Source organism: Eretmochelys imbricata, chromosome 3 (assembly GCF_965152235.1).
Source record: "Eretmochelys imbricata isolate rEreImb1 chromosome 3, rEreImb1.hap1, whole genome shotgun sequence".
In the NCBI taxonomy this organism is placed as follows: Eukaryota; Metazoa; Chordata; order Testudines; family Cheloniidae; genus Eretmochelys; species Eretmochelys imbricata.
Window position 1 is genome coordinate 35,713,141 of NC_135574.1, and position 27,336 is coordinate 35,740,476.

Sequence of the window (27,336 nt, forward strand, 5' to 3'; positions counted from 1 at the left end):
TCGTGCAAATGAGAGGTGCATGGGGAACAAGGCTGGTGTGTGCCCAGAGTAAGGAAAGCAAAGCAGAAGGTGGGGCCACCTTTTCCTGTCTGCAGTATATCATGATCATGTGTCATCACACAAAAAGCCTCACCATGCCTTGTGGAGTCAGCCCCAGGCTGAGCACTTTTTTCTCTCCTCATTCAGCATAATCTAGGCCCAGGGTCACAAAACTGCGTGCTTAGAGCTATGCTTCTGAAGACATATTTAGGCACTGACCTGATTTTTTTTTTTTTAAGTGCTGAGCACCCAATAGCTCCCACTAATGTCAAAGAGAACTCCGGGATGCTCAGTATTTTTGAAAATCAGGTCACTAATTTAGATCGCTAAATAGGGGTTTAGAAGCATAACTTTAAGCACTCTTTAAGCATAACTTTCAAGCATAGGCTCATAGAGAAACAGACAATATTTGTGTGTTAGATTACAGCAAAAAAAGTGCAAGGCAAAGGAGGGTTAAAATCATTCTGTGTGTTTTCATAAAGAAATATATGTTTCCAAATTCCACCAATATATTGACACACTTGAAGCTGACAGAGAGACACAACCTGTCTTTCTTCTTAGGGTTTGGAATCTTGGCAAAATAATCCATGAGCGCACTTTGTACTATCAGAAGGATAGGCTGTAGAGATGCTTATGAATACATAATTTATATAATGAATAATTATGAAATGGCTGTATATGAGAACTGTAGCCATGAGTGAAAGCTGTAGAACATAAGTAGATCTTTTTGATTGGCTTATAATTAAGACAGACATAACAATAAAAGCATAGCCTGTCTCTGATTTATTTGTATTTAAAAATGCCATTTCTTTTCACCACTAAGACACTACAGGCAGTACATTTTAGGGTAATTAGTGGATTTACAAAGTGGTTAAAATAATTTGGCCTTCAATTTTGATTCTCACAAAGATGAGCTATGATCACCCAGGAGTGCACTGTGTTATCATTGATGTATTTTTTGGAGAAAATCAATTTCAGCAAAAATATATTACTTTCCTTATATTCCTAGGAGTACAGAAGTCATTGTATTATTGTACAGCCATGAGACATACAGAATTGTTATGTTTGAATTATTGCTGGGAAAAAGTCATGCTTAGTTTAATGAATGTGTACCATTCAACAAATATATTCAAGTTTATATAATACGGAAAAAAGTGAACATCCATTCTATAACCCTTAAAGCCTTTTTTAGAAAATCCTCTTTGTTCATTTGCTTGTATAAAATAGAGCCCGTGGGAAACCCCAGAGACGCATCCTACTTACACCTCCATCAGGAACAATGAGTCTCACATGAGTGATTACATCCTGCATTTCCAGGGCAGTACCGTCGAAGAAATGCCTCTTGTTAGGCTTAAGCTAAAACAAAAATGTAAGGTAAAACTGGCATACTTAAATACTGCCTTTTAACAGAATAACTGTTACATATAGACAGAAGGGAGCATATGTCCACTAACACTTTAGTTACAGATAGAATAGATGAAATTCAGATACACAGAGAAGAAACTACAAAATTCAAGAATCTAAAATAAATCTCATTATTATTTGATATACTGTATAATGCTTCTCCATCCCCCAAGGGAAAAAAAAATAATGAAAACAAGGTGTGTGTCCACTTTTGCTTACTATACTGTGTAGTTTTGTCCTTGTAGTGTTTGTAAATTGATCTACTCATATAAACACCTACAAAACACTTTTTTAAAAAAGCATTATTTCAATACAACCAATAGGCTATAAGCTAACAGTCCACAGTATTCATGTGATCTAGAAATAAAAGCCTTACCTTTGTAACAGAAAGCAAAGGGTTCCATTTTGGATCCTGTTTAAGGTTCCATTTCTGTGTTATGCAATCTTTTTCCTTCTTGTGTGTTCAGAACACAGGCCTCAAGTTTGCAGGTATCTGGAAAGTTACCTGACAGCAAACAGTAACATGTTTTTGTATATTTTTGTTGCATTATAATTATTTTCTTAAGATAAATTTAGGCTTTCAGAGCTGAAACACAGAGTAATGAATTTCACAAAACACAGAATTGATTCTTTACGTTTATACTGCAATTATGACTAGAAGAAATAAGTAGAGCTGCACAAATAATTAAAAAGCTATTTACAAATATTTTAATATAAAAAAAATCACAACACTTCTATTTATTCATGAATATTAGTGAATTATGCACCCACCTCCATCACCAGGACCAATAACATCTACATAATTTATTCCATAAATTCCACATTTGTCATACTATATTTGTTCAATAAAATACATTTTTTCTACAAATATTTAAAACCTACTGCTTGGAGGAATATGGTTTGACTCTTTGTAAGAACTGATATAAAGTGCTCAGATTCTCCAATCCATTCGATCGTGACTTCAATGAAACCAGGATTTTAATGGCAAAATACTCATGGACTTCAATGGAGTCAGGATTTCACTCAGTGACTGCCCTCAAAGATTCCCTCAGCATCGAGGAATCCTCCCCTGATTAGGGCAGCTATAGTGGCTTCTATGCTACCCAGTCCTGGTGCCGATATGCCCAGCAGAAGGAAGATACACCCTAGGTGCCCCTGAGCTTAGCTGATCATCAACTGCTGAAACAGTTTAACTCCACCTTTGCCCAGTAACCAATGGTCCTGCACAATATATCTATGGTACAACATATGGTTTTGATATGATCAGTAAAATACAGGGGCCAAATAAGCAGCATTTGTTTTACCTTTAAAGTGTCTATTTCAATGTGAGTTATTACACAAGGATGTGCCAGCCAGAAAACTGCCCATTCATTCCCTGGTATGAGGAGGATACCTTTGTCATCAGCCTGAAAATAAGAGGGAAAAGCCTTTTACGTGGTTCGGTGAATTACAAAAAATCAAAAAGGTAAAAGGCAAGACGGTACATTTTTGCATTTACTAGCTGAACTTGATTTCTGAAAGGAAAAAAGTATAAGGTACGATTTACTTTCAAACTATTGAATTAATCTGATTGAACACAGGATTCCCCCACCTCCCTTCTAACAATGAGAAATTTTTCTGCAAAGAATTATATTAAATAATATATAAGCTACCTTCACGGAATGGTTTAGAGCTCTATTAATAGGACTGAGTAAGATATGGAATCTGCAGGTCAATACAAATATAATGCATTTAAACAGAGAATTCACAAGCAATTCAGTATGTTTTCTTATGGATAGCTGTAAGATGACAAGTAGTTTCTCTTCAAGAAGAAATCCCATTTTTAGAGTCTGAAAGCCAAAATCATCCTAATCTTAAGGTTCCATTAAACAAAAGTAAACTAAAGGAGTAAACAAAGTGATCCCTTTCCAGTTGCAAGTGCCGGCATTTCAATCATTCCACATCACATGTAATTCTTACAATAAGCATTCAACCTGTTTTCCATTATTTAGGGCTTCTTTTGAGATCAGTGGCAAAACTCCTATTGACTGCAATGAATGCAGGATTAGGCCATTAATAATTTGCTCCCTTTAAACATGCTTGCACATTTCTCAATAAATATTGCATCCTTTAACTTTATTATTATATCCATTTGTCTCTCTGTTAACAACCTGGATTCCCAAAGATGATAATCATCTCTCCTTTTAGTATAGTTCATTTCATTATCAAGAAAGGTTAAGAATCCAGATAGAGATGGTGAGAAAAAGACAGACCATAGGGGGCCTAACAGTTTTGAACTAGACCTAGAGAATATATTGCAATGCCTACAATATGAGTTGCTGCTACTTCCTGGGAACACAACACACACTAAGAAAAATTTATTTTAAATCTTCACAAGTTTCACTAACACACACACCCCTATATACACACACACCCCTCTTGGGGATTTAAAATGAAAATCTTTATGAAAAAAATAATTGTAAACAGATCTAAAATAAGAACTGTAACTCACATATTCCTTACTTTTAAAACTGGTGGCCTGTCCGGTCTTCTTGCTGTTTCCCAACCATCTTCTATGGATGTTGCTCTTCCTATCCCTACAAAAATAGGAAACTGTGAACTGGCTCCCCCTTCAGCTCCTGGAAACCCTGGCTGATAAATCCTTTTTGTGAATTAAGCGGCACATACAGTCCAGCAGAGTACCTCCACCAAGTGTCTTTATTGATGTTTATATTCCAAGTGCATCACAACATAGCAGCCGTCATGTGCAGCCCCACTCCTTTCTTTTCCTGTCGTTTTATGGTGCAGCAGACTCAGCATGTGAGACTATGAGCGTCACCTACCTCAGTTTTCACATAAGCAAAAAAATCAATGTCCTGTATCCTTAAAAAAGTGAAGTGATGCTTTTTTTAAATGCTACTCCATTTTCCCAGTACTCTCACCAGTCCTTTTGGACTATCTTCTCTCATCCCGAGGCATCTTGGATTCTTTATGACTAACTTTCTCTCGATGTAATTGTCCTTGCATTGCCACAGCAGATGCTCAACTCTTTCTTGACTTTGCATGCATCACACAACCCATCTTTGTGCTTGTTTAGCAAATTTAAGTTACCATTCAGATCACAGTGACCTGTTAGCACACTAAATATAGTTAATTTACTTCTTCTATCATAGTTATTAAGTACACTACTATCCTCAAGTTTAGCACACATTTCATAGAACCTTCTTCCTTTTTTCTCTTTGGCCCATAGTTCTTACCATTGCTTCTTAAGTTCTCTCTTAACCAAACTTCTGATGTCCTGTTTATGCAAAGGTATCTGTATATCAACCTCCCCATTTTAAGGCATTTGTCACTGCTTTATCTGCCATTTCATTGCCCAGTACCCCAACATGCACTGGAATCCACACTATTACAATGTGTATACCCATTTGTACTACCTCTGTAGTACAGAACAATAGTTCATTGATTAAGTCATTCCTGTTTTATGTGGCTTCTTTTCTAATCACCACTATACCTGATAAAGAGTCAGATAGGATAGAACAGTCATAGCTAGGCATACATCTCTTATCCAGGTGAATCTATTTGTGTCCCATGGAACAGATATGGTGAATGCTGCTATAGCCACAATATGCCTATGATTGGACCATCCTTTTTGGTGCAGGAGAATCATATAGTCTAGTGGGATCACATCGTATTGGAAACCTGGGATAACCAGCAGTGGCTTCAGAACTTCTAAATTAGGAAACAGACCTTCATGGAGATGTGCGATGAGCTTTCACCAAACCTCCCACACCAGAACACTTGATTCAGAGAAGCCATACTAATGCAGAACCAAGGGACTATTGCCTTGTGGAAGCTAGCAACACCAGACAGCTACCTGTCAGTTGCAAACCAATGAGGGGTTGTAAAGTCCACTGTTGGCATCATGGTTGTGCAGGTTTGCAAAGCAATTAACACTGTGCTAACAGTGTGCCCGTCAATTCAGCCATCATAATGACCACAAAATTGGATAGACTCATAGATCTCTGAATTCCAAATTCAGGGATACAAAAGGCCATTCCCACTCTACCTGTAGACTTCTGTAGAGTCATTGGTAGAGATTTGCCATGTATAAACTCCTAAATCATAGTCATCATATTTAATGGTCCTGCTCTTCCCTTTGTTTTTTCATATAAAATTCCAAATCCACAGCTAGAGAGATAACTGTCCAGCTGTAGTTCAATTTTCCATGACTAAAGATTTTAATTTCTCCCAGATCTTCCTTTTCACCCAAGTCTTATACCCGCCTTTTGACCCTATTAGCATATGGGAGTTTTTGTGATGCCCAGTTACTTCTTGTTGACTTAATTCCCAACAATCCTCATATACTTGTTTTGTACTCTTATCTTCACTATTTACATTAACCTGAGCCCAAAAGGCAAAATCTAACAATTTTATCCTTAAATTTATAGGCATTTCTCCGGTTGCTATGTGAAGCACACAAAGGAGTCGTAATACTTGCACCACATACAATTCACAGAGCTTGGGCTTGGATCAGCTTTCTTTTCTTGTGTGTGCTGATTTAGAAGCTGAATTCTAAAGGCTTAGCATCCATAATATATAACTGGTCTTTTTAATGTCCTATATAACAATAACAATGTGTTCTTATCTGCACCTCAATTATTCCCAGAAGATTCATCCTACCTTTACATTTAGTCTTGATATTATCTATATGACCTTTTCAAGTTAGTTTATCATCTAACATAACTACTAAGAATGTAATATTTTGAACTACCTGTATTCTTTCTGTATAGATATAGAGCTTTCATTCTTTCCCAAACTTCCTTGTTGTGAAGTTCATTCCCTTTGTTTTAGCAAGTGAACTTAAATCCCCAAGTATCTCCACATTCTGAAATTCCCGAACGCCTCTTTCATTGTCTCCACTGCTATCTTAAGTCTTCTATGCTTGGCCCATATAACACCATCATCAGCAAATAGAGTAATACCTATTCCTGCCCATATATCCTCCGGGACATCATTAATCGTAATGTTAAATAGGGTTGGGCTGATAATGCTCCCCTGTGCGCTGCCGTTAGTAAGTTTATAAATATTTTAAAAAGCCACCACCACGCTGACTTGTATGGTTCTATCACTTAAGAAATCTCTTATCCATCAGAACATTCTTCTTTTTATTCCAGCTGCGGTTAGCGTATACAGCAAGCCTTCCCTCCATACCATGTAAGATGCTTTTTCAATGTCCAAAAAACTGTCAAACTCTCTGTTCCTCATGGTTTTTTGTATTTCTGTTTCTAATCTTACAGTATGATCAGCTGTGCATCTTACTTTCCTGAAACCATTTTGTACACAATTTATTTCTTTTTTTTCCCCAAGTATGCTACTATTCTCTAATTTATCATTTTGCCCACACACGATGTGAGGGCAATAGGTCTATACGCATCAGGTACTGTGCGTAATTTACCATGTTTTGCTTGTTGCCAATAGTATTCCTTTTCCCCATGTATTATTATATAATTTCAGTAAAATTCTTAAACTCCCTTCTGATAGGTGCTTAAGCATTTCATTACATATACTATCTTTACCTGGGACTGTTTTTACTTTTGTCTATAGCTTTTTTGAGTTCCTATATGCCAGTGATTCTCAAACTTTTGTACTGGTGACCCCTTTCACACAGCACACCTCTGAGTGTGACCCTGCCCCCATATAAATTAAAAAAACACTTTTTTGTATATTTAACACCGTTATAAATGCTAGAGCCAAAGCAAGGTTTGGGGTGGAGGCTGACATCTCATAACCCCCCACATAATAACCTCACAACCCCAGTTTGAGAACCCCTCTATATGCTGACATTTTCATTCAATATGTTATCTTTATATTCTACTCAGCCATGTAAGAATACATCCATCCATCTCTGCTCCGTATTCTTTGGATACAAATTCTTCTATTCCTTTTTCTTCTTCCTAATCTGAAGCAATTCCTAACCCATTATTTCTTCTCCCTCGTTTTCCAACATAACTTCCAGCCTTTCACTTTCAGTCTGTATTTCCAGCTCTGGTCAGCCACCAGCCCAAACTGCCCCTGAGTTCCAAGCCCAGCTCTCAGTCTGTCCCATGCTGTTCCTTAGCTCTGCCTTTTTTACTGCTTGCGTTCTACTCAGAGCTACCCAGCTGGTGAGCTAATTTCCTCATTACCTCCTCAGGTTTCCTACAGGTGCAAGTGATCTCTTCTGCCCTTTCAAACCCAAACTAAGTCCCTCCTACTCTGAGGGCTTGGCTACACTATAGGTTATGTTGATATAACTTATGTAAGCTACACCAGCCTAAGCACTAATATGGACAGTTCTATGTCAGTGGGAGAGCTTCTCCCACGGAAATAGCTGCTCCCTTTATGGAGGTGGTTTTATTATGCCAATGGGAGGGCTCTCTCCTGTCAGCATATAGCCTCTTCACCAGACATGCTACAGCGGTGCAGCTGCATCAGTGCAACTGCGCCGCTGGAGCGCGTCTAGTGTAGACTAGCCCTAACTACAACCAGTGCTCTGGGTGTTCTATGAGACCAGGGTGCTGGCTTCCAAAGGGTTCAGTTTATAGCTACTAAGAGCACCCTGTCACAGTAACACAGTGGACGGAAGGTATTCTCTATAAATCACCTGTGGTTTCTCTCTGCTTTCAATGTTTTTTCTGAATTCAGTGCTCATGAAAGATGCTAGAGTGTAGTTTTCAGGTATGTCACCTTGCTGTATATCCACTGAACATGTACAATGCAGGCAATGGATATGCTATTTTCATCACTTTGCCCCACCAGTATGCCACAACCATAACCAGGCACGCCCATTTCTAGGGGGGCCAGAATGGGTGTTACTATGTTCAATTCAGTCCTTTGCTTCTGTTGAGACTGCCGGTGGTGGTGGGTTTTGTGATGTGAACACTTCTCCACAGGGATATAGACTGAGAGCATCAAAAGAGAGGACAGATCAGATCCCCCAAGAATCACATGTAGAGGAGTGCTCCACCAGGGAAGGAAGGCTCTGGCACCTCCAAAGCACCATTTCCTCTCCCTCCCTGACTTTCCAGACCTCTTCTCCACATGATCTGGGGTCTTTGTGAGAGAGAGGATGGAATTTGGGAAGGGGCAGACCAGTGGTGGAAACATTAAAGCCGCCGTCCTAGCCCGGAAGAATTTCCTTGAAAGAGTTAATACCACCCTAGACTAGTCACTATTTTGCATAACACGCCCTCCACCATTCCCAGAACACACTGGGGTCCCTGCGAGCCACTTGAAGCCAAAAGGGAGTCCCTGGTAGCATGGCTCCAGTGGCAGCTCACTACCAGGGAGGTGAGGGGTATGGGGAAAGACCATGCCAGGGAGTTCAGAACCTCTATATCAGGGTTAGGCAACCTATAGCACATGTGCCAAAGGCAGCATGCAAGCTGATTTTCAGTGGCACTCACACTGCCCGGGTCCTGGCCACCAGTCCGGAGGGCTCTGCATTTTAATTTAATTTTAAATGAAGCTTCTTAAACATTTTAAAAACCTTATCTACTTTACATACAACAATAGTTTAGTTATATATTAAAGACTTATAGAAAGAGACCTTGTAAAAACGTTAAAATGTATTACTGGCAAGCAAAACCTTAAATTAGAGTGAATAAAGGAAGACTTGGCATACCACTTCTTAAAGGTTGCCGACCCCTGCTCTATATGGATGTATCCTGCAGATTTCAGGATATCTGCCCTGTTTGGGGCAGCTTTTCTGTGGTGGAAGGAATAAAACCGTACTATCTACATGCTACAGGGGATTCTCCATGAGGAAATCCTTGTGGTCTTCTTTTTAAAAAGTTCCTTCCCGAAGTTTTTGCCACAGGAGAAGATAATCTGAGCTCTGGCTACAGAATGAGCCCTCTAAATGTAACAATTTAAAATTTACTACTGAGCAGTGGCCTAGAAGTGAAATCCTTGTTTACAGATGGCATTAGAAATCCTGGCCCATATGGAAGATTGCATCTATCATAAATTAAGTTAATAAAACAAATATATTTAATTGGTAAATTCATATAACTATGTGGGTAGGGCCCAGACCTGCATCTCATGTGAGTTTTGTTTGAGAAAAGACTACAGGACTGAATCATAGTTCAGTAAATTCGACTTTAAACCAGTTATCATAACTACTGTGACCAAAGAGGGAGTTTTTGTTAAACTACATAGGAGAATGATTAACATTGATTCTATGCTGTGAATACAGTTTACTTTTAGTATTTAAAACCAGAAATAGTAAATGCCTTTAACTTACCTAGAATATTTCTTGGGTGGCCTCATTGAGCACTGCTAAATCCAACACAAATACCCCCATTCTCCATTGCCACCAAGTCATCCAAGTCATTTGGGCCAGAAGCTGACCAGTCTTTCTGCACAACACCATACACTTTGAAGTGTGCAATCCCACCGTCTGTCAAAAAATAAAATTAAAGTGCATGATTTTTATCTTTAAGAATGAATAGAACCATGATGGCCATGCTTATACATATTCAGATGCAGTGTACAGCACAGATGGCAAATGCAAAATATACTGTACTTTCCTTTTAATGTACAGACACTGGAATAAAAGGAAAGGGTTTGGATTTCAGTGTGGAAGCTGATCATGACACGTTTCCACACTGGGGTTCTTCAATTTATTATGTCATTAATAAACATCAAGGCCAGAAGGATATCCATGATACATGTCAGTGCACTAATAATCCCAGTGCAGTAGTATCTGAGAATACTGTCAATCCCTTTAAACCATTGTGTAGAGTTTATAAAAGTTTATAAAATTCACACTGAGAATCAAAGAGCAAAACTGATAGAAGGATCAAACAAGCTTTATAACAACACAGTTCTGGATATATTTGTGCATTCTAGATATACTCGGTCCTGCCTCAGTGTGGTGGGAATGGATTAGATGATCTCTTGAGATTCCTTCCAGCCTGACATTTCTATGATTGCTCCAAAGTTTCTTCTAGGAGTATGCCTTCTCACGAGCATTTCAGAAATTTGTTAAAAAGCAAAATATTATTTTAAATTCCATTTGAACAGTTTATTACAAAAGAAGCTGCTGTTATACAGTGCATCCTTTATCCAGATGTATACTAATGCATTAGGAAATTTAAATCAGGCAACTGTCATGACTGTGGATTGGGTAGTCATGCCTACTGGTCAGAGCAGTGATGGTCAGAGGCCAGGAACAGCACCAAAGATCAGAGCTAGAGTCAGGAACCAGGAGTCCAAGATCAAGAGGGGCAGGCCCAACACTACAACTGGCAGTGGCAATAGAGTCCATCTTGTTGCACATGCAATTCCTGGAACTCCTCCTGGGCTTAAACAGGGTGTCTGGACCAATCAGGGGCCACAAATGAAGATGTCTTTCTGAGATGGTACTTCTTGTGGTGTTTATCTCCACAGGAGCTACACAACCGTGTGCATGGCTGCCGGCAGTGGTGTATATATTTTTTAAATTGAACTCACTAAAAAACTAATTAAACTCACAAATTTGGAAATCCCAAGATATGCACATAACAGAAAGAGGCTTCTCTGGCTGACCTCTGGTCCCTCGTAATTGCCGCAGGAAGGCCCCATTCTGACTGGCAATGAGCTTTCTGCTCCAAGCCACCAACTTTTATGTGCAGAGCTACTTTTTCTGTCTCCCTGTTCTGTTCCATCCTCAGCCACTTTCTCTCCCCTGTTCACCCCATACTGCTTCCTGTGCATGCTTCACACACAAATACATAAGTGAGATCAGCATCAGGGGGAGGCAGGGAAATGAAGGAAAGAAGGCTGGGAGAAAACAGGTTGTTCCTACCAGAAACAACAGTGTTAGCCAGGACTGACATTGCTCAGGAGGCCTGGTCTGGCACCTCCTCCATCTCAGGTCCTCCTTCCTTCACAGTCTAGCACTCTGGCCCTGGAAAACTGCCAGACCCCTGAAGGTATTAAACTGCTCGGGACAGGCTAGTTTCCTAAGGACTGAAGTCTATCTCACATAATTACAATCACCTTTGGATCACTAAATGCAATCCAATGGTCACAGAGAGGGTTATGTGCCTAAAATAGATTTCCACTATTTCCCTGTTAGCTGATGTGTTCATTTTGGAACTATTCACTATCAATTGTCTGAGGCAGGGTTGCCTGATCCTGTGACCCAAAGATAAAGAAACCTCAGCATATTTAAGGCAAAAAAGACCCAAGCCTAAAACATTAGCATTCATTGCACGAGGAGCCCAGCATTTGCATGAGGAGCCCAGCATTTCCTTGCTTTTCTGCTGATTTCTAGAATTGTCAGATCTTGCTGCATTCACTTTGAATTTCACAGGACATTTTCTGGTTCTGAACCCCAAAACACCAAGTGAACTTGACTTAGTAAATGTAAATGTAAACGACTGACTTAGAATCATGAACCCCATTTGTTGGAAGGTTCAGGAACACAGTCTAGTCCCCAGAGCACAAGGGGAGAACTCCAGATGCCTTTTGAACACCTGTGTAAAAGGAAGGGCTGCTAGAGAGAAAGAGGAAGGGAAGAAGAGAAGAGGACAATATTTGGAGGAAGTCAGGGCTCCCTACCTAGACTCTGAAGGTTAGGCTAATCTCTAGGCTGGGAAAAATTTGGTTTGTAACTCTTTTGCTTTTGTTAACTTGTTTGCTTTGTATTTATAAAGATTATGCCCTGCTAATAGACTTTACTGCCTATTGTCGTGTCTTGTTTCTACTTGATCATTCCACTAGCCAACCAAAAGCAGCAAAAACCTAATCCTCATACCAAGCCATATACCTAGCCCAGCACTTTCCTAGTTACTTTATTTCAAAGTACTTGCTCTCTTCCTGTTCCGATGGCAGCAGTACGTGAGATTGGATAGACAGAACCAGCCAAGAAGTTGTTAAATACCATAGTTCATGAGTCTCTCTCTCTCTGTGTATATATATATATATATATATATATATATACATACATACACACACACACACACACACACACACACACACTACATAATATATATTACCTGGATATATAAAAATCAATTACCTGGATAGATATTGAGCCTTATGTGAGTCCATTCTCTCTTACAGCTGGCAGAAAAATAATTGTGGCTAGTATCAAGGTATCTTGGTTTCAACTCTTTCATAGGAACCAGAAGAGTCCATTCATCTGACTTCATCTGATAACAAATATTAATTAATTAGTTGTCTGGGTCAACGTGACGGATATTCTTCTTTAGTCCATATGTTTATTAATTAGAATTAATACATCCCAGTATGTTCTGATATATTTGAGCCCTTATTTCTCTACCCCATACTTGCTAGAATTCCTTTATTAATCACCTGTGTTTTACAGGTAGGGTTGGGATGGTATTTGCATTCTAAGCCCCAGTGTTCAGCAGCTTATACAGTTCCAAAATAAGTACCTTTGAGTTGAACTTTCAAAGAAATTCATCTGTCATCTAAGAAAGTTTGAAATAAACCATCCATTTTTGAGGACTGACCATTCAAATGAAGGTGGGGTGTTCTTTGATTAAATGTGTAGGGAAGTACTTTTTATTTTCCCAATTTTTTATTTACAAATAAATAAATACATGATGCTAATATAATGTCAAAACTGAGATTTTCATTGCAAAACAAAAATGAAATAAAGAGTTAAGGGGCTGTATTCTGCTCTCAGTTACGTTTGGTGTCAGTCTGAAGTAACTCTATTGGGGGTGACTTTTGATTTACACTAGTGTAAATCTAGTATATATTCCTAGAACAACCTTCAATCCATATGTAATGCAATACAGACTTTATGGGTCTGATTCTGCAGTCCTTACTCAGGCAAATATCCCACAGCATTCAAGGAGGGAAGAATAGATGATCTTGTGGTTTGGAGTCAGGAAATTGATTTTTTATTCCCAGGTCTTCCACAGATTTCCTATGTGACCTGTACAAGACCATTTTCAAAAGTGCCTTAAGTTTGGGTACCCAGCTTAATATATTTAAAGTATCTAAAGCCTGGCGCCTAAAAATGGAGGCATCCAACACGAGGCCACAGGTAAGCAAGATTCATTGGAACAAACTGGAATTAAATGAAGAAAAGCCTTGTACAGGACAATGAAACTGTCATGGCAATTAGATACGTCACATTAATGGCCTGTTTATTTTTTTAAAACATAATAAGTGACTTGAGAACTCTTGAAAGGTGCCAGCCCTGAGAAATGAAGTCCTGTACTCAATACAGAGGTACAGCACCGGCATGCAAACTTCCCTAGGTTGTCCTACAGTTATGTCTCAACACCATTTTGGAGGTGCTCCCTCTAAGTGTGAAAGGATAATTCAGTATCCATGCCCAGTAAATTGTTGTCCTCTTTGATTACGCTGCCAAAGTAAATATGCTCATTAAAGCCATCAGCACAATTGGTATTATGGGCACCTGCTCACAAGGATCTGGATTCAGACCAACACTCATTCTAATAATAGATCTCTGAAAAGCCATCACAGTTCAACATTAACTCAGAATCAAATTAGGCCTAATTCAAACTATGGTCTAGAAGTAAAAGCTTCTGTATCCCATTAGAATCCCAAGAACCGGCCAGCCTCCAACATCATATACCTTCCTGACAGCTTTTAACTCTTCATCTGAAGCTGCAGTTCCTATCCTGTCCCCTCTTGGCCAAAACTCTGGTAAATCCACCGCAGGAGTAATATAAACACACACCCAGTCAGTAACTAGGGCTATTGAAATATTTTTGTTTTTAAATTAAAATATATAGAATGACAGAAGTAGTAAAAGCACTATTTGATCAGCTGAGTAGTGCCATCGCAAGAAGCTGATCATTTTGTAGGAATACTTATTTTAGGTGGACCATGCCTATAAAAATATATTATGCTGGAAGTGTATTTGATATATTATTTCTACTAACAAAAACATTTTAGCTGAATTATTTCAATTTTTTTTGTTTTAAAATAGCTCCGGTTCTTCTCTTGGAGCTAAATCCAGGCTCCTCTTCTGCAGCCCCAGCATGATCCCTGCCAGTGGAACCAGTGCAGTTCTGCTGTACAAAGGGATAGCTGTATAGAGGACAGTGGAGGAACATAGCAGGGATATGTAATATCAGCGCGGAACAGACCTCCTCGAGCAACCAGTATGGCACCAGGCAGGGAAAGAAGATAGAGCCAGGGCAAGAAGGGGGAGAAATGATGCTAAAAGATTTACTCCTACATGGTTTTTCCCATCATTCACTGTGGAAAGGCCACATCCGGAGCCATGGATACACTTCATTCATTCTAATGGAGTAGTTCTTGAGCCATCTAAAGCCTGAGAAAGGTTGGTAGGATTTCTCCCATGGTACATCTGCTTGGCACCTAGCCTGACTACTCAGGCTGGTTTTTTGGACTCTGGATTTAGCCCTTTATGGAGAATTTTCTTTCCTTAAGAACTAAAAAATGTAGCAGAGTAGCAGCCATGTTATTCTGTATTCGCAAAAAGAAAAGGAGTTCTTGTGGCACCTTAGAGACTACCCAATTTACTTGATCATAAGCTTTCGTGAGCTACAGCTCACTTCATCGGATGCATTCAGTGGAAAATACAGTGAGGAGATTTATATACACACAGAACATGAAAAAATGGGTGTTATCATACACACTGTAAGGAGAGTGATCACTTAAGATGAGTTATTACCAGCTGGAGAGCAGGGGTGGGAAAGAAAACCTTTTGTAGTGATAATCAAGTTGGGCCATTTCCAGCAGTTAACAGGAACGTCTGAGGAATGGTATGTGGGGGGGAATAAACATGGGGAAATAGTTTTACTTTGTGTAATGACACATCCACTCCCAGTCTCTATTCAAGCCTAAGTTAATTGTATCCAGTTTGCAAATTAATTCCAATTCAGCAGTCTCTCGTTGGAGTCTGTTTTTGAAGTCTTTTTGTTGTAATATTGCAACCTTTAGGTCTGTAATCTAGTGACCAGAGAGATTTAAGTGTTCTCCGACTGGTTTATGAATGTTATAATTCTTGACATCTGATTTGTGTCCATTTATTTTTTTTATGTAGAGACTGTCCAGTTTGACCAATGTACATGGCAGAGGAACATTGCTGGCACATGATGGCACGTATCATATTGGTAGATGCGCAGGTGAACGAGCCTCTGATAGCGTGGCTGATGTGATTAGGCCCTATGATGGTGTCCCCTGAATAGATATGTGGACACAGTTGGCAACGGGCTTTGTTGCAAGGATAGGTTCCTGGGTTAGTGGTTCTGTTGTGTGGTGTGTGGTTGCTGGAGAGTATTTGCTTCAGGTTGGGGGGCTGCTGTAAGCAAGGACTGGCCTGTCTCCCAAGATTTGTGAGAGTGATGGGTCATCCTTCAGGATAGGTTGTAGATCCTTGATGATGCGTTGGAGAGGTTTTAGTTGGGGCTGAAGGTGATGGCTAGTGGCGTTCTGTTATTATCTTTGTTGGGCCTGTCCTGTAGCAGGTGACTTCTGGCTCTGTCAATTTGTTTCTTCACTTCAGCAGGTGAGTATTGTAGTCGTAAGAATGCTTGAGAGAGATCTTGTAGGTATTTGTCTCTGTCTGAGGGGTTGGAGCAAATGCGGTTGTATCGTAGAGCTTGGCTGTAGACAATGGATCGTGTTGTGTGGTCTTGGTGAAAGCTGGAGGCATGTAGGTAGGAATAGTGGTCAGTAGGTTTCCGGTATAGGGTGATGTTTATGTGATCATCGCTTATTAGAACCGTAGTGTCCAGGAAGTGGATCTCTTGTGTGGACTGGTCCAGACTGAGGTTGATGGTGGGATGGAAATTGTTGAAATCATGGTGGCATTCCTCAAGGGCTTCTTTTCCATGGGTCCAGATGATGAAGATGTCATCAATATAGCGCAAGTAGAGTAGAGGCGTTAGGGGACGAGAGCTGAGGAAGTGTTGTTCTAAGTCAGCCATAAAAATGTTGGCATACTGTGGGGCCATGCGGGTACTCATAGCAATGCCGCTGATTTGAAGGTATACATTGTCCCCAAATGTGAAATATTTATGGGTGAGGACAAAGTCACAAAGTTCAGCCACCAAGTTTGTCGTGACATTATCGGGGATACTGTTCCTGACGGCTTGTAGTCCGTCTATGTGTGGATTGTTGGTGTAGAGGGCTTCTACATCCATAGTGGCCAGGATGGTGTTTTCAGGAAGATCACCGATGGATTGTAGTCTCCTCAGGAAGTCAGTGGTGTCTCGAAGGTAGCTGAGAGTGCTGGTAGCGTAGGGCCTGAGGAGGGAGTCTACATAGCCAGACAATCCTGCTGTCAGGGTACCAATGCCTGAGATGATGGGGCATCCAGGATTTCCAGGTTTATGGATCTTGAGTAGCAGATAGAATACCCCAGGTTGGGGCTCCAGGGGTGTGTCTGTGCAGATTTGTTCTTGTGCTTTTTCAGCAATTCTCTGAAATGTGTTTTGTTATTAAGCACACGCAACACCGTGGGGTAAGTGGTGTGAACTTGTGATATAAAACAATTGAAGCAACAGCTGTATTCCCCCATCATTCACAGCCTTGGTCGCCCAGCGTTACTGACACTGCGTTGCCAGAAGTGCTGTTTTCCCAAGGCGATATTTCCAGGAATTACATCACTCCAACTACTAACCATGCAATGCCTGAAATGTAACTATTTTAACTACCATAAGAAACAAATTATTGCACTTAACTTTCCCCCATAATAATAAGGCTCTAATATTAGCAATACAATGTAAAGAGCAAATAGCTCTTCCATTTACAATGGATCGCTGGCTAAAAACAGGAAGTTTAAAACATACAAAAGAAAATAATGAAGGAAATACGAATGTTAGTGATAATTATGCCGAAAAATGCAGTGATATGGCTACATCAGACAATTGTGATGACAAAATTAGTGAACCGTATGAACCATCTGTAAGTTTATTGAATGTATCAGCTGCAAAGAAAAATGAAAAAAACTCGCAAATATGTTGAAGAATATCTTAAACTGGGATTTTCATGGAGTGGCGATGAGGTGGGGCCTGTTCTACTATGTGTGATTTGTTACGAGACTCTCACAAATGAAAAGTATGAAACCATCCAATCTAAAATGCCATTTCGATAGCAAACATAAAGAATACGAGGAAAAACCTGTAGAATTCTTTGAAAATAGGTGCAAAGATCTCCAAAAGTCGCAGAAAAATATTCGTAATGTGACAGGAGGTGAAAATATGAAAGCTTTGGAAGCTTCATATAGTGTGTTTTACTTAATTGCAAAGTCCGGAGCTGCTGAAGTGATTGGCTGCTTGAATTGATATACGAGGAGCACAGTTTCCAGCAAAGAAAGATGTGTTTACCTCAAATCCACGGACAATACCTGGTACTCCCAAATGGATAATACACCAATCATGTCCTGAAAGACAGAGGACAAACTGGTTTTCTAACAAGTTTAATATAGCACCAGGGAATAAAAGTGTCAATTCTCTTCAACAATATTTAGCGAGTACAACACTTCTTTTTAAATATGTTTAAGAAAAGGGCTCAAGTGGTTAACTTTAGATCCAGATACAATCCTCAACACCACCAAAATTTGGAGGTGTTCAGATCTGTGCTTTTGTAAAATCAACTTATGTGTAAAACAATCAAAAAGCTACAACACATTCCAATTTATTTTTGAAGGAATTTGCATGTAATCAAAACCTGAAGAACTCCATAAAGACACTAAGCATACTTGACAAAACATGAATAGTACCAAATTGCTGATTGGTATAGTGGCATTTTGAAGAGCATTAGATGTTTGGATTTTAAAAAGGTGTGTGGTTTCCTAAGGCCTTGGACAGAAAATCAAAGGATAGGTCGACAACTCTTTAAGAAAGAATTATTCCAAACTTGGCTATCTGGTTGCCTTTTCTCAAAATGTGGCAATGTGCGTGTATTTGGGAGAAAAGATGAGCTCACACCACAGAATTTGAATTCAGATCTGGATTTCAAAACCCCAGAATTTTGAGTGTGCTTATACCTGGGAGTTTGGTTCACACCATTATAAAATAGAGGACATTTTAAAAATTCAGACAAAGACCTAAGTCTGGATTTTGAATACATCTAAGTTTAGGGGTATTTGGATCCAGCATTTTGGTTTGGGTCCATCTCTATTTTGGAATGAGCAATGGCAGGTTTAGGAGTCTCCCCAAATCACTACAAGTGTATATACAGTACTTGGGCTTCAAATAAAAACAAAACACAAAAGAGCAGGTCTTAACAAGAGCCATCACAGAATGGATACTTAAAGCACAAAAAGAACTCAAACTCCCAGGAAGTTTGTAAGCAGTTTCTGGAGCTTTTTCAGTATGCATTAAACTCATGAATTTATCTACTGGTTAAACTCTTGCCATTCAGTATGACTGTGCAAAAATTGAAGGTCTGGATTCCTATAGATTGGATGAACCCAAGCCAGTAGTTTTAGTCCATGTGGTGGTTCACACTGTGAAAGATTCATTTGGCGTTTCTGGTTCATTCAGTCCCAACAACTCCAAACTCACCACTCTCAAAACTGGAAGGCTTCATAATGATGTCAGTCAATTTCCTCTCCTCTTCCCACCTCTTCTGCAAATCCTCTACTGTTACTATTTATTAAGTGACTAATCTTAAGCCTATTACCTGGAACCCTTTTCCTCCTTGTCTCCCATCCATCCATCTGCCATAATCCGTCAATTCATCTGGTTTAAAAACTGGACTCTTTTTCTAAAAAATAAATAAGAACAACAGGCCATATTCTCTCCTCACTTACACCAATACAACTCCACTAAGCTTAGCGTATTGAGCACAGAATTTTGACCAGCATAGAACATGCAGGTTTCAAGCCGCTTGACTGATTCTATTAGTAAAGGAGCATATAGGTCTCATTCTTGTCTCTAGAAAAATATCAGATGCATCAAATAATGAATTTATACTGATCTACTTCAACTAAGGAGCTGGACTTCCATGTGCCAGTTTTTTTCTTTCAGTTACATATATGGTATCAATCCAGAGTAACCCCACTGATATCAGAGAAATTTTTGCATGTGTAATGACCGTAGGAACAGTTTGCTAACTGTTTTTGTATTTTAAATGGCAGTATTTGAAAGTCATCATAAATTCTAATCAAAGCTAAAATGTATTTTAAAGTTGCTTCCTCAAAAGAGGTGCAGTCAGAGGAAGAATGTGTGCAAAGAAAATTTGTTAACCCAACTAGTTTTAAGATGGAGCTTGAAAGATGTATGAACAGGATTATATGGCAGGGTTGTCATCAAAAAGCAGAGAACTGGACTCTGGGACATAGGAGGTCCCTTCCACTCTTCAGTTCCTATGTTCCTAAATGTTTGTGCTATTATTTACTAGGAGATTAAAGGAAATGGTAGTTGAGGCAGGGGGAGAGGGGAAATCCCACTTGATTAATTGAAATAGTTTCCACTGTACTGTAATGCCTGAATTCTGATTACACCTGGGTACCTTTCAGAAGTTATTATTACAGTAGTAATGAGACAGCAGTTGAAATAAATTAGTAATCAAGAATCAAAAAGTTTGGTAATCATAAACAAGACTGTACAAATGTTTCTTTTATCAAAAGTAGCAAGAGCCACCTGTCACAATGAAGATGTCAGAGAGGTAATAGGGGCCACCACCCTTCATTATTACCAACTGGCTCATTGTACAGCTACCTTACCGTCACTTTGCACAAGTGTAAATGACTCCGTAATGGAAAAGACAATGCAGAACCAGATCCTTTGTTTCTGGTTGCCTAGAGGCTATAATATTAAGCCTAGTGTTTTGGGGCATGTGACCAGGCACTATTAGTAGCATCTTGGTCACTGAGGTTGCTCCAGCATTGAGAAGAGTACGGGCTTAATTGAAACCAAGTAATCAATTTCCTTTGGGGATCACTGACAATTGGGTGGCGATTGCTAGGCTAATGGGGCAATTGGCTCAGTAATTGGGAGGATATTAGTGGGCGGAACATAGCATTCAGAGGGTGAGCCTGGGCTGAGGAGTGAAGGTTGTGTGGAATCCTCTACTTGCTGTAACCCTGCACTACCCTGTGATACTTTGTAAGGAAAGAATAAATACACATGCGGTGAACGTGTGAGGGGTTTTTGTGATTGAGACACCACACGGACTGCCCAGGTAGTGCACTACATGGGGTAGTGACTGAGATGCCCTGAAACAGGGAGGTATCTGGCCCTTCTTTTATGCTCCAAACAAAAATGCACATGCAAACATTCCTTCTTTTTCATGTCTAGAACTGGTCAGATGTTTTCTTTTGGAAAATTCTGTTCTGTGGAATTGACGTATTCCTGTGGAATGTGTCCATTCTGTCATAATGTTTGATGGAAGCCAGGCATCTGGTTTCCTGCCAGCGTGCCCACCCACTGCCTGCCTCCCTGGGCTCCCCACCAGCTGCTTGGCAGGCTGCCTGGAAGGATATTGGAGAGCCTAGGGTCCCTCCGGCTCCCTAGGCTGCCCAGCTTCTCACCTGGCAGGCATCCACTGCACAGCCAGGGAAGCCAGACAGACAGCCCAGCTCCCCAGGGTGGCCAGCTTTCTGGGCTCAGGCTCTCCAGCAGCCCACCAAGTGAGATGTTGAGGAGCAAGGGCTGCCAGGGTCACTAGGCTAGCCTGTTCCAGGCTCCCCAGCTCCCAGCCTGCTAAGGGAGCTGAGTGGTCTGGCAGCCAGCTCTATGGGCTACTCAGAAAGCTTGGTGGCCCACTTCCGGCCTAGCTAGCTTCCTGGCTCTAAGGGGTACTTGGGGAGCCACTGGCCATCTCCCTGATTAGCTGGCTTCTGTGGAGTGGCCAGGTCCCTGTTACGTAGCAGCCCACCTGGCTGACTCCCCAGTAGGCCTGATTTCCAGGCTCCCGAGACAGCCTGTTTCCAGGATGCCCAGCTGCCTGCTAGTCACTTCCCCAGGCTCCCAGGGAAGCCAGCCAGCCAGGGAGCCTGACAGGCAGGCAGCCAGCAAGCCAAAAACCTCCATTTTGGTTCTCCCAAAACTGAATGTTTCTGGAAATTCCTTCCTGCACAAAATTTCAATTTTTTAACATTTTGTTCTGGTCTGGTTAAAAAAAAAACAAAATTCAAGCATATATAGTCTTTCCTGGGAAGGAATTTCCATTTTTCAGCCAGCTATATTCATGTTGTTAACACTGGGCTTGTTCTTGGGCCTTGTTGTGGTTTTATTCATGGTTTTTGCTTGGTGCATCCCTCAAGTTTCTCAATCTCTAAGGGTATGTCCCAGGCTTGAGGAAACATACCTGCACCTGCACTGATCGAGCTAGCACACTAAAAATAGAGCGTAGCTGTGGTAGTGCAAGTGGTGGGAGGGGCTAGCCACACTAGCATCTCTGACAGGATTGTACTCCGCAGGGGGGGCACTAGCTCCTCATGCTGCTCCAATCTCCACAACTACAATCTATTTTTAATGCACTAGCTCAGGGGTTTTCAACCTGTGGTCCGTGGATCCCCGGGGGTCTGAAGACTATGTCTAAGGGGTCTGTGATATGTTGTCGTTACCACAGAACTGTGGTTTTCAATAACTCGTGGTCCGTGGATTTTTGGGGGTCCGTAGACTATGTCTAAGATTTTCAAAGGTGTCCGCACCTCCATTCAAAAATTTTTAAGGGTCCATAAATGAAATAAGGTTGAATACCTCGACAATAGCTTGATCACAGTTGGACTGGGTATTTGTCCTCAACCTCCCCTTCTCAAAGTGTAGATATATCTTAGGGGTGAGACTCCTGCCTGGATGGCATCTTTAGAGAAAGAAAAATCTCCTACCTAGTAATTCTGCTTCTCAGAAGATTTTATCATTTAGGATTCACATTCATCCACCCACCCCCTCAAAGTTTGAAGGGAAACCTATTTATTTTTATTTATTTGTATTGCACTAGCTCCTATTGTGCTTGGCACTGTACAAACACACAGTAAAAAGGTAGTCACTACCCCAAACAGCAATCCAGGTTAACGACAAGAGGTAAGAGTTGGACGAAACCAGCTAATGGGTGGGATGCAAAAGATGAAGTAGCAATGGGAAGTACTCCACATAACACACAGACAACTTGTGGAACATATTGCCAGGAGAAGTTTTAAAGGCCAAAAGTATAACAGGGTTCAAAAAAGAATTAGACAAGTCCATGGAGCATAGGTCCATCAATGGCTATTAGCCAACAAATTCAGGGACGCAACGCCGTGCTCTGGGTGTCCCTAAATCTCTAACTGTCAGAAGGTGGGACTGGATAACAGGGGATGGATCTCTCAATAATTGCCCTGTTCTGTTCTTTCCCTCCAAAGCTTCTGGCACCAGCCACTGTCAGAAGACAGGATACTGGGCTATATAGACTGTTGGTTTGATGCAGCCTGGCCATTTTTATGTTCTCATAATAATGCAAGCATGTTTTTGCATAATCACAATGGGGTTTGCTTCCTGCACAGACATCTCCAGCTAGTGGTGTTTATCTCTACATCTTGATCGGTTTGTATTGTGCTGCATTTCAGAGGCATTAATTTTTCAATGATTGGCTTGATACTATTTGGTGAGCTTTTACTTCTTGCTAATTCAGGATGTGACTGGAAGGTTCTAGGGATTACAGTTATATTCCACACACAAGCACCACTGGGGACCAAGGAGGTCTTGTGCTTCTACCCACTCCCACTGCCCTTAGACAACTAAGGAAGTTCTGCCTGTCTCAACTAGGGAGCCAAGAACAAGAATCTTGCAAAGGGAGAAGCATAATTACAAGGTAAGTAATTTCCAGTAAAGACAATGGTAGCAGCAGCGGTGGCCAGGAGCCCTGGGCCCTTTTAAATCGCTGGCCCCAGGGCAGCTGCCCCTTTTCCCCCTGTTGGCAGCCCTGCTGGTAGGGTCCCTACCGGAAGGGCCACCAACAGGGGGGTCAGCAACGTTCAAGTGCTGCTGCAGCAGTGCTTTAATATCGGTTGGGTAAAGGCCAGTACTGCCTTCTTACCAGTACGCCGTACCAGCCCACTTTCACCCCTGGCTCCGGGACTTGCTTGTTCTTAGCTCTGTCTCACTCCAAGTAACGCAACTCTGACCCTCTCCTCTGACGCCTCACTTCTGTCTTTGGCTCTGACCCTAGGTTCTGACAGCTGACTCCCGCTCTAACCACTAGGTATGACTGCCCACGTCCTGGTCTCTGACAGTAAGTTACAGTCCCTGCCTCTGAAGCCTAAAATCTTAACAGTCCAGGCATACCCTCCAAAGTGGGGAACGTCAGCCTACTATACCTTCCAGAGATTCTCCTCAGGAGCAAAAAAGTCGTCCGTTGCAAATAAAACCTACACAAATAAAAAAAATAAAAATAAAATAATTTTAAATATATACTATTTTATTTCATTTCATTTCCTAGTGCAATGTTAAGTTATCCAGTAAAAAGAAAATATCAAGTTGCCTAAAGGCTTATAGACATATACATATAAGACCATATTTTAAAAAAAAAATATTTCTTTGTATGCATTTCTCTTTCCAATACTCCAATGAACCTGCATAGAACCCCACTGAATTCAATTGTTTGTTTGAGGATCGGGACCTTACTCTTCTTTCTCCATCTTTGTATGCATTTCTCTTTCCAATACTGTACTCCAATGAACCTGCACAGAACCCCATTGAGTTCAATTGTTTGCTTGAGGATCAGGGCCTTACTCTTCTTTCTGCATCTTTATTTACAAAAAATTTACCTACTGCTGTGACATAGGGAAGGGTTTGTTTCATTTTCTTTGTAAATAACTCATGATGCGTACACCTGAAAAACCTCCACCTTCGTGAGTGGTTCTTCAGACTAGAAGCATTGCTATAAGGATTCATATGACATGATGCAGAAAAAACAAGTGGACAAAATATCTTTTTAATCACAAACCAGGCCACACCTGGCCTTCCACTGAGGATTCTTATCTCCCCGTAGCTGCAGGACAAGAAGCCCTGCTCGTGGAGGTATACTACTAGTACCTCCATCAATGAGATACAATCCTATATTTGTGAATATGTATTTCTGTTTTGTACATACATATGCTAAACTGAACAATCTTAAGGACATGGTTCATTTTACAGCAGAGCACTTTTTTCTTTAACGTTCATGCAGTATTGAGAAAAAAGTTACATTAACTATATTGTGGGGGACTTTTGTCCCCCAAATGCATTCAGAAACTAAGAATAATTCTTTAATGTTTTAGGTGAAAAATCTTTATTTAACGAGCAAATTGAAAGAACTAGCTGGAGTCTCATTCAGTGTGAGTCAGTATACAATTTTTACACATCAGCATCAGTATGGAGTTGTCAGAGCATACAAATTCACTGCATTCTCCACATTGCTTGTCCTTCCGATCAGCTGACCTTAGGCAAATTTAGCAGAGTCCACTGCTGAGTTTGCTAGGTGCTCCCGTGGTGGCTGTTTTTTTGATGGTAGCCAAGGGATGAGAGTGCTGCTTTGATCGGGATGGTGAGATGTTGTGCGTGAAGGATTCCTCTCTTTATATGTGCATCTACAAGTCATTCTCCTCGAGTGACAAGGAACAAGAGCCTTCTTTGTCTTGGGCAAGTGTGGCGCCAAGCAGGATTGTCACTGACCTAAGTGATGAAACTTGCAATGCCAGCAACATCAAGCATGTTGAAGAAAAGAACCATTGGTCACCTATTTGTCTTGCATCTGTACGAAGTACATTTCTGCAAGATGGTCATTGTTATCGACACCACTTTTGTCACTCTACTGGAGAATTATGTGGGGTTTCTTTTTTGTCTCCTTCTACAACCTTGTCGTAATGCATCATCAATAGCATTATTACTGACTTGCCCTTCTTTGGAGCATAGGAAGCCAGGATGACTGACCCAAAAAACCCAAACACGATGACAATTTTCTCTGTTGCAAAGTGGATGTATATCATTGGGTATATCTAGCTCCTTTCATCGGATTGCTCCAACATAGGTAAAAATTGTGTTGATTAGATCTTCAGAATTTGAACACTAGGAAAGACTGTGTTCAGATTATAAAACTGCAAATTAAGACTTGTGGGTTCTATTCCTGGCTCTGCCAAAGACTTCCTGTGTGACCTTTGGCAAATCTCTTAATTTCTCTGTGTCTCCTTTTTCCCGTCTGTAAAATGTGGATAATAATACTTAGCACACAGGAATGTTGAGAGACTTAATTCATTGGTGCTGCAAAACACTTTTAGATCCTCAGTAGGAAATAGCTGTAGAAATGTCAAGTATAATCTGCGCTAAAAGCACAATTTGTGTTTTGAATTGCATACATTTACTTTTCCTCCTACAGCTTCACACGCCAAATCATTCCGGTGGAGAAAGTCAGGTCAAACGTGAGGTTTTTCTCCTTTGAGATGAGCAGCCATCTTTCCTCTAAAAGCAGAAGTGAAGTATTCTATTCGAAGACGAAACGAGAGAAATGACAAGGAGCATGTTCAGCATAACTTCTCATTTCATTGCAAAAAGAAAAGGAGTACTTGTGGCACCTTAGAGACTAACCAATTTATTTGAGCATGAGCTTTCGTGAGCTACAGCTCACTTCATCGGATGCATACCGTGGAAACTGCAGTAGACATTATATACACACAGAGTGTACATATATATATAGAGTGTATATAATGTCTACTGCAGTTTCCACGGTATGCATCCGATGAAGTGAGCTGTAGCTCACGAAAGCTCATGCTCAAATAAATTGGTTAGTCTCTAAGGTGCCACAAGTACTCCTTTTCTTTTTGCAAAGACAGACTAACACGGCTGTTACTCTGAAACTTCTCATTTCATTAATTCTGTCCTGGCTTCTCAGCCGTCAGAGAAAACTTGGACTCCAGGAATGGGTTATTTACTTGCTGGAAGAAAAATAACTATCTGAACAGTCAGGATACGCTTTTATCATCTCCATTGATTTATAATATGCATCTATTGGAGATAAACAAAAATATGATTAGGTGTGGGAGTTAAATCAAATTTTAATAAATAAAAAGTCCACATATTTTTCAAAGCTGTAAATAGTAGATTCTTAATTAACCTTCTTGCATCACGATATCAAAGTTCACCTTCTATTAATCACTCCCCCTCACTCTTCTTTTCTGCAGATGAAATATGGCATGTTCTAAGAGGGTTCAGAATTGCTTCAGGTCCATGTCTCTTTGTGCCAGCCTAGACTCAATAGGATGCTCCCCGTGGTGGAAAATCTTCTGGGAGAATCAAGTGCTAGTTGACTTCTCTTGAGTGTGCGACATAAAGGAGGACAATGCTAGCAGGAGAGCAAGCATAGCCCAGGGAGCTACTGAATGCACTGTATCAGCCACAACAGCTAAGCAGCTGTCATCAGTGGGGTTCCTCCATGCCACAAGCCTTGACTGAAAGCTGCCATTTCACTGCAAAGATCATGAGGAAGGGTAAGAGCAGCACTGCCTGCCCTCCTTCAGGGTGAATCCCCTTGTCATTCAGGTGCAGGGAAATGTGCATCTAGTGTGGGTGACCCTAGTCCAAGGCTGGAACCCTCCCTTGGTCTATAGATAAACATTATACCAACAATCAGATTAGAATAATCACTGTATCCCAGACCACTGTCTAGGGGCCAGGTGGCATGGTCTGCCAACGGTTCCTTTGTCAGGAGGTATATGCACATACTCCTTGTGCAGATACTTCATGCTCCTGCCAGCTCGGGGAGGGGAACTACAATAGGGCCACCCTGGTTTCCTCATAGCTTCTCCCTGTGTTTATGTTCTTGTCTAACTACGAGCTCTTCAGGTCAGGGACTCCATCTCTAGTTGATTTGTAAAGCACCAGGCACCTTGGCAATACTGTAATCCGAGTAGTAATACATATGCTGCCCCTTTGTTCATCAGCACCTACTTGGGTGACATTTCTGCAGTGAGCCTGCAATAATGAGAAATGACCCATTTCATTT

The 27,336-nt window shown here is 40.7% G+C and overlaps 1 protein-coding gene across 1 annotated transcript; it reads right to left on the reverse strand.

Moving 5' to 3' along the window:
• Positions 1-1,245: 1,245 nt before the first annotated feature.
• On the reverse strand, positions 1,246-25,750 carry ALLC (allantoicase; the record flags this gene model as incomplete). Its single annotated transcript, XM_077811466.1, is given in 13 exon segments — positions 1,246-1,395; positions 1,820-1,894; positions 1,896-1,950; positions 2,743-2,849; positions 3,946-4,019; positions 9,710-9,865; positions 12,473-12,605; positions 14,030-14,151; positions 17,675-17,812; positions 19,057-19,089; positions 19,092-19,140; positions 23,678-23,728; positions 25,700-25,750. Coding segments are annotated over 13 exon segments (1,194 nt in total), but the record flags the coding sequence as incomplete, so codon positions are not given.
• Positions 25,751-27,336: the final 1,586 nt, after the last annotated feature.